The sequence below is a fragment of the Prionailurus bengalensis genome, chromosome D4, assembly GCF_016509475.1.
Source record: "Prionailurus bengalensis isolate Pbe53 chromosome D4, Fcat_Pben_1.1_paternal_pri, whole genome shotgun sequence".
Classification (NCBI taxonomy): domain Eukaryota; kingdom Metazoa; phylum Chordata; class Mammalia; order Carnivora; family Felidae; genus Prionailurus; species Prionailurus bengalensis.
In genome coordinates this window covers 66230523-66245808 of record NC_057359.1, presented here as the reverse complement: position 1 = coordinate 66245808, position 15286 = coordinate 66230523, and the positions used below count along the sequence as shown (strand labels likewise).

General features: G+C 37.0%; 1 protein-coding gene across 1 annotated transcript; it reads left to right on the top strand.

Moving 5' to 3' along the window:
- The first annotated feature begins 9363 nt into the window (after positions 1 to 9363).
- LOC122474323 (olfactory receptor 13F1) lies at positions 9364 to 10353 on the top strand. The gene has a single exon (XM_043565197.1). It carries the CDS (start codon positions 9454 to 9456, stop codon positions 10315 to 10317), a length of 864 nt encoding a protein of 287 aa, XP_043421132.1. The 5' UTR covers positions 9364 to 9453; the 3' UTR covers positions 10318 to 10353.
- Positions 10354 to 15286: the final 4933 nt, after the last annotated feature.

Below are 15286 nucleotides of genomic sequence, written 5' to 3'. Positions count from 1 at the left end.
GTATTTTTTTTTTTATAATAGGAAGTTTGTCAGCATAGAGGTGACAAAAGAGGATGCATACCAGATATCCAGGAAGAAGAGGCTACCAAAGAAGTACATGGGCATGTGGAGGCAGGATTCCAGGAGGGTTGATGACCAAGGCGCTCTTCTCCAGGAGGATTACTAGGTACACCACTAAGCACAGGACAAAAAGGAGTTTTTTTGCAAATTCCTTGGTACTCAGATCTCTCAGAATACACTGAATTTCACTTGTCCAATTGGTCCTTTCCATTCCCCTTTTCATACCTGTAATAAGCCAGAAAAAGAAACAGCATATGAGTTAAGTGGGTGGTCCTATATTATATAAAGTAAAAGGTGAGTAGGGTGGAGGTCCAACAATTATGTGAGCCCTAGCTGGAGTGGTGGTAAAAGCAGTGTGTTTGCTTGTGGGATTCCTCTTCTAGTTCATAAAGCAACTGAGCCACATCAGTAACCTATTAAAAATTCAGGCTTCTGTGCTCTGTTTTCTGAAATTGTGAGGCACAAGGTCTGAGGTATGGAAAAATTATTTGCATTTTAACAAACGTGTTATTTCTGATACAATCAGTCCACAAACTCCACTTTAAAAATCAGTGTTTTAGAAACAGCATGCTTTATTCTTCTCAACAAATATTTATTTATTTGATTTTACAGTATGATAGTCACTAACAACATCATTTATTTAGAGTTTTATAGTTTACAACTGTGTTCACACACATTACTTATTTTTTTATCACTATATTCTCTGAGGAAAATTAAATCCAGAGAGAAGAAATTTATATAAAATCTTAAGTGAAGAAGCTGCTATTCAAATCTGGTCTTCCCGATTTTAAATCTCATGTATTTTAAACTATATTGTCATCCAAAAATTCTATAAGTTGGCTAAAGGGTGGGAATCAGGCACCTTTAAAAAATAATGCTCTTCAGATGATTTTAATATGCAAATAAGGATTAAAGCCACTGATCTAGTGGTGGCTTGCAAACTTCAGTACATATGTGAACCACCTGGGGGAATCTTTGAAGACTGTCGATTCTGATTCAGTTGGGCTGAGGTGGCTTCTGAGACCTGCACTTATTAACATGTTACTGGGTGATGCTGATGCTGCTTTCTACAGAACACATAGGTCACAAGGCCTCTTAGATCAACTCTCTCCAATACCTTGGAGAGCAACTTTTGGCGCTTCAGTTGTGTGTAGAATAGTAATTGGATAGTAGACAATGTGAAACTGAACATTATGGTGAGACTTGGAAGTGAGACTTCTGTGTAGATTATTGCAAACAGTTTCATGTTCCTTAGATTTTAGATATATAAGCAACCAAATTACATGTGGCCTGTTCATCTGAGTCATTCATCTTCCACTTGTTGAATTTGCAGTTAGGGCCAATATTTTTTTTTTAAAGAAGGAGTTTGAGTAAACTAAAGAACCTGAGTTGTGTGCTAAGTGCATGGAACAAATGTCTTCAATTTGAAAAAATATTAAAGAGTAAATATTAGCAAATGAACTTCTTGTTTATAGTAAATGAATCACAGAATGTCCTTTTAAAAACAGCTCTTCATATTTTTAACCACAGTTGAAAAATATTTCCCTGATAAATAAATTAATTGATCCATAGGATGAGTTACTACTTAGTATTTTCAAGCAATGGCTGTGGAAATGTTAATATGATTTGCCTTGTGCTAGCCATTTGACAGTGAGTTATGCTATTCGCTGAGGAAACAATGGTCATACCACTTAGTCAATATAGACTATAATCCTATTGGCTATGGGAAAGAGGGCCCATATCGAGTTTAAGCTGCACAAAACTATGCAGGTTTACAAAGAGAAAATAAGAGGGGGTGGATAGGCCAAGATATACTCCTGTTCAGTACTGTTTATGAATGGAATTTGAATTACTGCAGGAGCATAATCAACCTACTTTTAGTCTGCCAATAAAACTCTGATAGAGGCTTTGAACAAGCATCAGTAATCTGGAATCTATACTGAAGCTGTTTTAGGGAAGATATGGCTCAGGTCAAATGTCATTTCTTCCCTTTTAAGTTTTCCAAAATGTTAATTCCTATTTGGAAATTATTTTCAGAAAATGATCATTTATTACTGAGACTAAAGTGGTGTATTTTGTATACTAACAGCCCCCAAATGGTTATACTGTCAAAAGATTTTATTTACAGTCATTCCTATAGGAAACCACCCATCTCTTTTAATGCTTTAAAAAATAAAATTGAGTAGAGGTCATTACTTATATTTCTCTTGCAATGCTAGAATAGCTCCTTTAAGAGGCAGTTGATAGATTCCAAATATTTCATTCTTCAAAAGAGTACTGTGTTGAATACATTTGTGTTGAAATGCTTCCTGCATTTTTGTTTACTTCTTTATAACATGGAGATCCAGAGCCTGTTTGTGTAAAGGAAAGAAAATAATTGAGGTTACTGATAGTACTTAAAAATTTCTCTTTATTTATCATAAGATTTGAAGTTATAGATAATTTTTCCATCATTGTATGCTACCTTTTTTTAAAGTTTTTACTTAAATTCTAGTTAGTTAACATACAGTGTCAAATTAGTTTCAAGTGTATGATATACTGAATCAACACTTCCACAAAACACCCAGTGCTCATCACAATAAGTGCACTCCTTAATTCCCATCACAAATTTAACTCTACCCCCACCCCACCCCATTAACCATCAGTTTATTTTCTATAGTTAAGAGTCTGTTTTTGCTTTGCCTCTCTTTCTTTTTCACCCCTTTACTCATTTATTTCTTAAATTCCACAAATGAGAAAAATCATATGGTATTTGTCTTTCTCCAACTTATTTCACTTAGCATAATACTTTCTAGCTCCATCTATATTGTTGCAAATGGCAAGATTTTGTTCTTTTTTTATGATTGAGTAATATTCCATTGTGTGTGTGTGTGTGTTTGTGTGTGCACGTGCATACACACATACCTTCTTTATCCATTTATTCATGGATGCGTACTGGGCTGTTTCCATAATTTGGCTATTGCAGATAATGCCGCTATAAACATTGAGATGCATGTGTCCCTTTGAATTAGTATTTTTGTATTCTTTGGGTAAATTCTTAGTAGTATAATTGCTGGATCACAGGGTAGTTATATTTTTCACTTTTTGAAGAACTTCCATACTTTGGCTGCAACAGTTTGATTCCCACCAAAAGTGCAAGAGGGTTTCCATTTCTCCATATCCTCACCAACACTTGCTTCTTGTGTTGTTGATTTTAGCTATTCTAACAGGTGTGAGGTGGTATCTGATTGTAGTTTTGGTATGTATTTTCCTGATGATGAGTGATGTTGAGCATCTTTTCATGTGTTTGTTAGCCATCTTGGATGCCTTCTTTGGAAAAATGTCTGTTCATGTCTTCTGCCCACTTTTTAATAGGATTACTCATTTTTTGAGTATTGAGTTTTATAAGTTCTTTATATATTTTGGAAATTAATCCTTTAATTAGACATGTCATTTCAAAATATCTTCTCCATTCTGTAGGTTACCTTTTAGTTTTGTTGATTGTTTCCTTTCTGTGCAGAAGCTTTTTATTTTGATGAAGTCCCAATAGTTAACTTTTGCTTAACCTCAGGAGACATATCTAGAAGGAAGTTTCTATAGCTGATATCAAAGAGGGTACTGCCTGTGTTCTCCTGTAGGATTTTTATGGCTTTAGGTCTCATATTTAGATCTTTAGTCTATTTTGAGTTTATTTGTGTGTACGATGTATGAAAGTGGTTCAGTTTCATCCTTCTGCATGTTGCTGTCCAGTGTTCCCAACATCATTTGTTGAAGAGACTAGCTTTTTTCCATTGCATATTCTTTCTTGCTTTGTCAAAAATGATTGACCATATAGTTGGGGGTGCATTTCTGAGTTTTCTGTTCTGTTCTGTTGATACATGTGTTTGTTTTTGTGTCAGTACCATGCCATCTTGATGACTACAGCTTTGTAATATAACTTGAAATCTGGAATTGTGATGCCTTCAGCTTTGCTTTTCTTTTTCAAGATTGCTTTGTCCTTTTGGGGTCTTTTGTAGTTCCATATAAATTTTAGGATTGTTTTTTCTAGCTTTGTGAAAAATTCTGGTGTTATTTTGATAGGGGTTGCATGGAATGTTGTAGATTGCTTTGGGTAGTATAGACATTTTAACAATATTTGTTTGTTCAATCCATAAGCATGGAATGTTTTTCCATTTTTTTTGTATCTTCTTAAATTTCTTTCCTATGTATTCTATTTTAAGAGTACATATCTTTTACCTCTTTTATTACGTTTATTCCTAGGTATGTTATGTTTTTGATGCAATTGTAAATGGGATCAAAGCTTTGATTTCTCTTTCTGCTGCTTCAGTTTTTATACATTGATTTTATATCCTGTGACTTTCCTGAAATCATGGATCAGTTCTAGTAATTTTTTTAGTAGAGTCTTTCGGGTTTTTCCTGTAAAGTATCATGTAATTTTCAGAGAGTGAAAGTCTGATTTCTTTCTTGCTGATTTGGATGACTTTTGTTTCTTTCTGTTGTTGATTGCTGAGGCTAAGACTTACACTACTGTGTTGAACAACACTGTGAGAATGGATATACCTATCGTGTTCCTGATCTTTGGGGGAAAGCTCTCAGTTTTTCCCCACTGAGGATGATATTAGCTAAAGGTCTTATATGGCTTTTATGATGTTAAGGTATGTTCCTTCTATCCCTACTTTCTTGAGGGTTTTATCAAGAAAGGGTGCTGTATTTTGTCAATGTTTTTTTCTGAATCTATTGAAAGGATCATATGGTTCTTATCCTTTCTTTTATTAATGTGATACATCATGTTAATTGATTTGTGGATATTGAAACACCCATGCATCCCAGGAATAAATACCACTTGATCATGGTGAATACTTCTTTTAATGTACTATTAGATTCTATTTGCTAATATCTTGTTGAGAATTTTTGCATCCATGTCATTAAATATTTTGGTCTTTAATTCTCCTTTTTAGTGGGGTCTTTGTCTGGTTTTGGAATCAAGGTAATGCTGGCCTCATAGAATGGATATGGAAATTTTCCTTCCATTTCTATTTTTTGGAAGTTTCAAAAGAATAGATGTTGTTTTTCTTTCAAGATGGCAGAGCAGCATAGAAGTTCTCAGCTTGTCTCATTCCTGAAATGCAGCTAGATCAGCACCAAACCGTTTTGCATACCTAGGAAATTGGTCTGAGGATTAAAACAACAATTTGCATAACTTGAGCCGCAGAACTCTGCAGGTACACGGTGCAGAGAGGTGAACTAGGGGAGAGAAAAGCCGCAGAAGGTAGGGAGTTGTTTTTGCAGAGAGAGGACAGAGAAAAGTGGAGAGAAGGTGGTGCGCAGAAGAGTGCAGGAAAAGCGCTCTCCCTGAAAGTAGCTGGAGAGAAAGAGAAAGAATGGAAACTCTCACAAGGGACTGAACAAGAAATCTGTACCTCAAAACCAATGACGGGGAGAAAGAAGAGGGTTTCAATGCCATTAGTATTCTATAAACTGTGGAGTGTAGAGTCAGAAATTCCAGAGCTTAATATCTGGCCATGCTCTGGTGAGGAAGCAGGGTGATTCCCAACAAGTGGGCAATAGGGTCCAAGGGGTCTGTGGGCCACACAGGGAGAAGCGGTTCCCCTGCTTGGAGGGCGTTTGGTAGTGCCATACAGCTTCCCCACAGGTAAATGTCCTAGTGGACCCCGGAGAATAGCCACATTTGCTGGTATTGGGACAAGGACACCAGAATGCAGTGAAACCTGACTCTCGCTGTGTGTTGTGATTTGCCATAATCTCTGAACCTTTGCTGCTGTGTGATCGAACAATTGTTATCTGGGGCAAGCCAGCACCTGGCCATAATCTTTGGACTTCTGCCACAGCACAGGCCCACAGATGTTTTCTAGGGCAAGCTGACATTCAGCCATTGCTCAGTGAGACCCTCCTCTGGAGTGTTAGAGCGGATCCACACCACAGGGTTCTCTGAAGTGAGGGGCTTGGAAGCACAGCCCCACCTGAGATAAAACTGTAGGGGAGGTACACCTGGCAGGCTGATGGCTTGGACACAGACAAGGTAGAAGTGGGGGAATGGATAAAAGCCTGAGACAAAGGAGGGGTGCTTGATTGTGGGTCAGTGAGAGTGCAAAGTTACTGTGTCAGAGCTGGGTGAAGCCATTTCCACCTCTCTGGCACAAGGGCATGGACGCCACAGATTCACCCCAATAAGCTAAGCAGCGCCACCTAGTGGAGAATGGAGCTGTTACACCAAGTCATGCCCAACTGCTCCTTCCAAGCACATCCCCTAGAAGAACACAAGTCTGCTTGGTTCCACCTGCTTGGTGTACAGACTATGGAGGACTTCATAGTTTAAGTTCTAGGGGAAACTGGATGTAACTTAATTCGGGTTTCATTATGTTTGCTGATTCATCTATTTTTCTTCTTCTTTGTTTAAATTGTTTTATTTTTTTCTCCTTTCTTGTCTTTTTCTTGGATACAGAAAGAAAATTTTATTTTTATTTTCTGTATGAAAACATTTTAAAAAATTCTTTTTACTATGTTTTTTTACTTTTTCATAATTTTTAAATTCTATTTAACTTTCTTCATTTCATTTTATTATATTTAATTATATACATTTTTTTAACTTTTAAATTTTTTCTTACTTTTTTTTCTTTTCTAATCTTTCAATTTTTTTCTCTATTCTATAAAGCTTCTTTCAACAACCAGACCAAACATACTTAGGATATAGCTTTCTTTATTTGAGTTTTTCTGTTGTTTTTAATTTTTTAAACTTAAATTTAAATTTTATTAATTCACTTTCTTCCTCCAAAACGACAAAATGAAGGAATTTACCCAAAAACAAAGAATAGGAATAAATGACAGCCAGGGGCTTAATCAACACAGATATAAGCAAGATGTCTGAACTAGAATTTAGAACCATGATAATAAGAATACTAGCTGGGGTTAAAACAAGCATAGAATCCCTTTCTGTGGAGATAAAAGAAGTAAAATCTAGTCAGGACGAAATTAAAATTGCTATAACCAAGATGCAATCTCAAATGGATGCCATGGCAGCAAGGATGGATGAAGCAGAGCAGCAACTCAGTGATATAGAAGACAAAATTGTGGAGAATAATGAAGCAGGAAAAAAAGGGAAACTAAGGGAAAAGAGCATGATACAAGAATTAGAGATATCAGTGACTTATTAAAAAGGAATAACATAAGAATCATAGGAGTCCCAGAAGATGAAGAGAGAGAAAAAAGGGTAGAAGGTTTATGTGAGCAAATTATAGCAGAAAACTTTCCTAATCTGGGGAAAGACACAGATATCAAAATCCAGGAAGCATAGAGAACTCCCATTAGATTCAACAAAAACTTAACACCAAGGCATATCATAGTCAAATTCACAAAATACACAGACAAGGAAAGAATTATGAAAGCAGCAAGGGGAAAAAGTCCTTAACCTATAAGGGAAGACAGATCAGGTTTGCAGCAGACCTATTCACAGACACTTGGCAGGCCAGAAAAGAGTAGCAGGATATATTCAATGTGCTGAATCAGAAAAACTTTGCGGTCAAGAATTCTTTATCCAGCAAGGTAGTCATTCAAAATAGGAGTGATAAAGAGTTTCCCAAACAAAAACTCAAGGATTTTCTGACCACTAAACAGCCCTGCAAGAAATTTTAAGGGGATTTCTCTGAGTGGAGAAAAGATGAAACAAAACAAAAAAGACCAAAAGCAACAAAGACTAGAAAGGACCTGAGAACATCACCAGAAACTCCAACTCTACAGGCAACACAATAGCACTAAATTCATATCTTTCAGTACTCACCTAACCTCAATGGATTAAACACTCCAATCAAATGATATAGGGTATCAGAATGGATAAGAAAATGAGACCCATCTATATGCTGCTTACAAGAGACCCATTTAAACCCTAAAGATACATTCAGATTGAAAATAAGGGTATGGAGAACCATCTATCATGCTAATGCTCACCAAAAGAAAGCTGGAGTAGCCATACTTGTATCAGACAAACTGGATTTTAAAATAAAGATGGTAACAAGAGATGAAGAAGGGTGTTATATCATAATTAATGCATCTATCCACCAAGAAGATCTAACAATTGTAAACATTTATACCCCTAACATGTGGAAACCCAAATTTATAAATCAGTTAATCACAAACAAAGAAACTCATTGATAATAATACGATAATGGTAGGGGACTTCAATGCCCCGCTTACAACAATGGACAGATGATCTAAACAGAAAACCAACAAGGAAACAATGGCTTTTAATGACATACTGGACCTGATGGACTTAATAGATATATTCAGGACAATTCACTTAAAGCAGGAGAATACACATTCTTTTTGAGTGCACATGGAACATTCTCCAGAATAGATCACATACCAGGACACAAATCAGCTCTCAACAAGTACAAAATGATCAAGATCATACCTTGCATATTTTCAGACCACAACACTATGAAACTCGAAGTCAACCACAAGAAAAAATTTGGAAAGACCACAAATACATGCTATAGTGATTGGATGCATGTTTATCTTCTATTTATATTCCTTAGTTTATAGATATCCGTCTGTTATATTACATAATTAGTAGTTATATGAAATGCAACTAAATCCTTTCAGGATTTAACTTTTACAATTTTTTTTTTTCTTTTCGCAGCAAACCTCCTGTGGTCTTTAACTCGATTAAGACTAATGCATTTTTTAAAAAGGTTTATTTATTCATTTTGAGAGAGAGAGTGCAAGCAGATGAGGGGCAGAGAGGGAATGAGAGAGAATCCCAAGCAGTCTCCATGCTACCAGCATGGAGCCGACACTGGGCTCAAACTGAACCCATGTGGGGCTTGAACTCATGAACCATGAGATCATGACCTGAGACAAAACCAAAATTCTGAAGCTCAACCAACTGAGCCACCCAGGTGCCCCAGGTCTAATGCCTTTTTTGATTAAACTAAGTCTCAAAATGTCTCAGTGAGCAGTGTCCCTTACATAGAGTTGGGATTCTTACTTTCTGTGTTCTCCTAGCACCCTAGGGTGTACTTATATCATGTTATTGTAATTATTTATTTACTTGATTATGTGATATTTTATCGTGAGTTTCCTGAGAGCAGCTTTTTACATAATTCAAAGAGATCTTCAGTGACTTGCAGTATATTCAATAAATGTTGAATGAATGAATGAATAATTAATATGGTATTTCCAGAATAATGATCCTTTTAAGGTACCTAACAAAAAACCCCTTGAAAGATGGTAGAATTTAGTTTTTAAAATATATATAATGTATATTTTCATTCACTACTATAGATAATCACAGAGGCATAAAATGGCCAAGACAACTTGACAGTCATTTCCAATTTTATTTTCCTGGGGTTTACTCCTTACCCCAAAGTTGAGGTCATCATATTTGTGCTGTGCTTGCTGATGTACCTGATCACCCTGCTGGGTAATATCATTCTGATCTCCATCACCATCCTGGATTCCCACCTACACAAACCCATGTACTTCTTCCTCAGCAACCTCTCCTTTTTAGACATCTGGTACACCTCTTCTGCTCTCACTCCAATGCTGACAAACTTTGTTTCAGGGAAAAACACCATCTCATTCTCAGGATGTGCCACTCAGATGTACTTTTCTCTTGCCATGGGCTCCACTGAGTGTGTGCTCCTGTCCACGATGGCGTATGACCGGTATGTGGCCATCTGCAACCCTCTGAGATACCCCATCATCATGAACAAGAGGGCTTGTGTGCAGATTGCCGCTGGCTCCTGGATGACAGGCTGCCTCACCGCCCTGGTGGAAACAGTATCTGTGCTGCAGCTGTCTCTCTGTGGAAGTAGCATCATCAATCACTTCACTTGTGAAATTCTGGCTGTCTTGAAACTAGTTTGTGTGGATACTTCCAGGGTGCAGTTGATCATGCTGGTGATCAGCGTACTTCTTCTTCCTATGCCGATGCTCCTCATTTGTGTCTCTTACGCATTCATTCTCTCCAACATCCTGAGAATCAGCTCAGTGGATGGTGGAAGCAAAGCCTTTTCAACATGCGCAGCCCACCTGACTGTGGTGGTTTTGTTCTATGGGACAGCTCTCTCCATGTACCTGAAGCCCTCCGCTGTAGATTCACAGGAAATAGACAAATTTATGGCTTTGGTATATGCTGGATTAACCCCCATGTTGAATCCTATCATTTATAGTTTACGGAACAAAGAGGTAAAAGTAGCTGTGAAAAAATTGCTGATTAGGAACCCTCTGTGTGCTTTTTTAATCCCCCATAGCAAATCATAACATTAGTCTAAGGGATGTATTGATGTGTTCAATACGCACCAGAACATTGGACTAAGAGGGGAAGACACTCATTTTAAATAAGATGTGTGATTTCCTAAGTTTCCTCCTTGACTGACTGCTGAAGCTCTAAGATAATATAGACATATGTTACATAAGCCTATCTGAAATCTTACATAAAAAGGGCTCATGGTGACAAATTTCAATATTTTGTTTTGGGTGATAGAATGTAAGCATAGCTTTAAACATTAAGTTAGTGTATTGTTAGTATTCAAAATTATGTGCATGTAATATACAAATGTAAAAACTGTAGTAGACTTTTTAGATAGTTTATTATTAACCTCTGTTTTAGGCTGAGTTGTGTCCCTGCAAAACTTATGTTGAAGCTCTCATCCCCAGTATCTCAGAATGTATCTACTTTTGGAGATAAGGCCTTTAAAGTGGTGATTAAGTTAAAGCGAGGCTATCAGTGTGAGCCCTCATACAATTCGAGTTGTGTCATTATGAGAAAATATTTAAGAAATTTAGACACCCATGAGTACACGAGTGTTGCTCACACACAGAAGCAAGGACATAGCAAGAAAGTGGCTATCTGAAAGCCAGGGAGAGGCCTCAGAAGAAATCAAATCTGCCAACACTTTAATCTTGGTCTTCTATCCTCCAGAACTATGAGAAAGTCAATTTCTGTTGTTCAGGCAATCCAATCTGTGTTATTTTGTTATGGTAGTATTAGGAAACCACTACAACCTCTTTTAAGCATTGCTAAATTTAATGGGAGTAATTGCATATTCTACAAAGTATAACTGTGTTTTACATGTGTGGAAATATTTGTGGATGCAGATAGATGTGTGTGATGTGAATTTCTATGTACAAATGGAGAAGGTCTGCACAAATATATACTGAATAGAAATGGGGTAGAGGGATGCTAGTCTGCAAAAATATCAGAGAGTTTAGCAGTTTGTTGTTGGTCTTCGACTGCTGACATTAATTTCGTAAATTCAAAGAAGCTGCAGGATGTTTCAGTGAAACTACAAGCACCCTTCCCTTTTTTATTGTGCTTTCCTCTGACACCTAGATGCTTAGATACAAGGGTATAAATGAAGCTATAAGCATTTAGAAACAAAATACATGATATATTTATATTATAAAATATACAGTATCCCAAACCCACTAAAATGGTGAGAAATGCTGAAATATATGACATATCTTATTGTATAAGCCATAATATACAAAGAACTTAAAAATATACACTCATCGGTATTTGTAACATTTGTATGTCCTTTCTGGACCAGATGACTAAATGTGAGGGCAGTGTGCAAAACTTATTTGCTCTTTATCATGAAGTTGTCACAAGAGTCAATAAAATTGTGATGGCTTGGATCCAGAAAGCAATGGTATGAAGAAGATAGGATGAATATGGGAATTACCGGGTTGTAGGGCTGGATTCGATTTCTCAGATATGAATAAACAGTCATCAAAGATGATTGGTCCATTGGTGTAAGTAAAGAACTCTGATGCAGTCGTTGATTGGATGACACGAGTAGCGTAAGGATGATGACTTCACAAAGATAGGGATGTAAGTCGGTTGACTGGTTGGCTGTGCATTGATGGTTAGACTGACAGGTGAAGACAGATTTGTGAAATCTGGGCAAGAAATTAGATCTAAAGCTATATATATGTTGGGAAATCTTTTGCAAAGTGATGTAAATTGAGTACTAGGTGTGGATGATGTTTTCTAGGGTAATTTAGGGCAATTATCTATAAAATTTTGGTTATGTTTTCCTGTTATTGGTCAGAACTGTGGTAAAGGTGAAAGAATAGTACACATGGGATCTAGAGTAAATTATCCAAAGTATACAGAAATGCTGATTCAAAGGGGCACATGCACCCCAGTGTTTATAGCAGCACTATCAACAATAGCTAAATTATTGAAAGAGCCCAAATATCCATTGACTGATGAATGGATAAAAAGAAAATGGTATATATATACAATGGAATATTACTTGGTGATCAGAAAGAATGATATCTTGACATTTGTAAAATGGATGCAACTGATGTGTATTGTGCTAAGCAAAGTAAGTCAGGCAGAGAAAGACAAATATCATATGATTTCACTCATACGTGTAATTTAAGAAACAAAACAGATAATGGGGCCCAGGGTGGCTCAGTCGGTTGGGCGTCCGACTTCTCCTCGGGTAATGATCTTGTTTGTGAGTTCAAGCCCTGTGTCAGGCTCTGTGTTGACAGCTCAGAGCCTGGAGCCTGCTTCAGATTCTGTGTCTCCTCCTCTCTCTGCCCCTTCCATGCTCTTGCTCTGTCTCACTCTGTCTCTCAATGATGAATAAATGTTAAAAAAAAAAAAAAGAAAGAAAGAAACAAAAGAGATGAACATAAAGGAAGGGAAGCAAAAATAAGATAAAAACAGAGAGGTAGGCAAACCATGACAGACTCTTAAATACAGAGAACAAACCGAGAGTTGCTGGGAGGGAGGTGGGAGGGGGGATGGGCTAAATGGGCGATGGACATTAAGGCAGACACTTCTTGGGATGAGTGTTACATATGACTGTTATGTGTAAATGATAAATCACTAAATTCTACCCCTGAAGCCAATACTACACTATATGTTAAATAACCTGAATTTAAATTAAATAAAAAGAATTACAATTTTTTGGGGTGTCTATATAAGCTTAGTGATCTTAGGCGATTTCTTTTTTTGTAATGTTTATTTATTTATTTTGAGAGAGATAGTATGTGAACACGCACGTAACCAGGGGGACGGTAGAGAGAGAGGGAGAAAAAGAGAATCCCAAGCAGGCTTCATGCTGACTATCCCCTGCAATGCAATGCATGGCTCTATCCCATGAACCATGAGATCATGACCTGAGCTGAAATCAAGAGTAGGACTTTTAACCAACTGAGCCACCCAGGCACCCCAATCTTAAGCAATTTCTTAAACATCCTAATCCAATTTCTTTGTCTATAAAATGGGAAGTTTATTTAATCTATCAATATATTTATAATAATTATTTAAAATTATTTAAAAGTTAGCAAATATGCTAATTCCAAAAGACCACCTGTGAATTAGCTAGGATGATAGGTGTATCACTTTGACAGAGTCAGATTTTGATCTTTTTTTTTTTTTTCTTGCTAGACTCTAGTTTCAGTTAGTTTGAATTTACCTGTTATTTCAGGGTGCCTGGGTGGCTCAGTCAGTTAAGCATCCAACTTCGGCTTAGGTCATGATCTCTGGTTTGTGAGTTCGAGCCCGTGTTAGGTTCTATGCTGACAGCTTAGAGCCTGGAGCCTGCTTTAGATTCTGTGTCTCCCTTTCTCTATGTCCCTCCCCTACTGACAGTCTCTCTCCCTCTCTCTTTTTCTCTCTCCCTCAGTTAAATAAAAATTAAAAAAAATATTTGAATCTACCTATGATTTCAATGTATTGAGAAACATCTATGAGTGTGTTACAAGTCTAGCCTATCACTCTGGTAGTGTTTAGGGATATAAGCATAAAATACCCCAAGTTATCTCTTTCTCTCTCTGTCTTTCCCTATTTCTCTGACAGTCTGAGCTGAGTCATTCCATATATGGGTGTACTTTTGATTCTACTGGGTTCTGACTACCTGAACTGGGCCTCCCTTTCATGTTGACCTTTTACTTATTCCATCAGGCCCCAAACATCCTGCTGGGCAGAACAAGCAGGGATTCCTTTCTGAACTCTGTTGGGTTGTTGAAACCTTTGCTGGGTGGCCCTTGAGCAGAGCCACTCTCCTCATCCTGCTCAGGCTGTGGGACTGTACCAGGCAACTCACCTGTATTACATACAAATAGATGTTAGGTAATCACATAAAAAATAAAAGTACAATTATTATTCGCTAGCAATTTCAAGGGGATTTCTTTGAAAGGAAATATTTAAAATAAGATTATTGCTTTTGATAGAGTGAAATTCTCAGTATTCCTTAAGAAGTGTTTATACAATTGATATTTTTTTCAGCAGTTGCTCATTACAGAATAAGTATACACTGATATGATTTTTGCCTTACCCAGAGCAAATGACCTCTTTTTTAATGTTTATTTATTTTTGAGACAGAGAGAGAGACACAGAGTGTGAGCAGGGGAGGGGCAGAGAGAGAGGGAGACACAGAATCCGAAGCAGGCTCCAGGCTCTGAGCTGTCAGCACAGAGCCCAGTGCAGGGCTTGAACCCAGGAGCTGTGAGATCATGACCTGAGCTGAAGTTGGACACCCAACCAACTGAGCCACCCAGGCACCCCACAAATGACCTCTTGAGTATATTTATCTTTCTTTTATCTTCCCTTACATTTCTGTACATTTAATATTAGCTGATATTTTATCCATAACTTTTCGATGTGTTATTTAGTCAATGAAATAATACATAAATTCAAGTTCTCTTATATCCCTGTATTAAATCAAGTACTTAGACTATATTTTACTATTATTTCAAAATGTTAAATAAGTAATTACTGCCTACTGTTTAAATTTATTTGACATTAGACTTCGTAGAGAGAACAGTGAGTTCTGCCATTGGGTGGATTTCAGAAATGAACAAATGATTATAGTGTAAAAGGAAAATAGCCATAACAGATAAAGTTCAGGACAGCATAAAGGAGGGAATAAGTAAGCGGGCAAACTTTGGAAGGATTTGTAGAAGATCTCACACTTGAATTGTGCTTAATAAGATTGCTAGGCTGTTACCATAGAAAGAGAAATGTGAGGATGGAGATGAAGTGGCATATGCTGTTGTCTTTAGGTGTAAAGAACATGATGTAATTGGAGAAGTAATAGTGAATGTAGCACAGCATGTGCAAACATGGGAGAAACATGAGGAGGGAAAGAAGGGGAAATATGTACCTGAAAAATTAGGTTGGAGTCAGGTCAAGTCCTTGGGTAAAATAAAAAGCAGTAACAAACAAAAAGACAAACAAACACAAAAATTCAAGTAGTTCTCTCAAAAG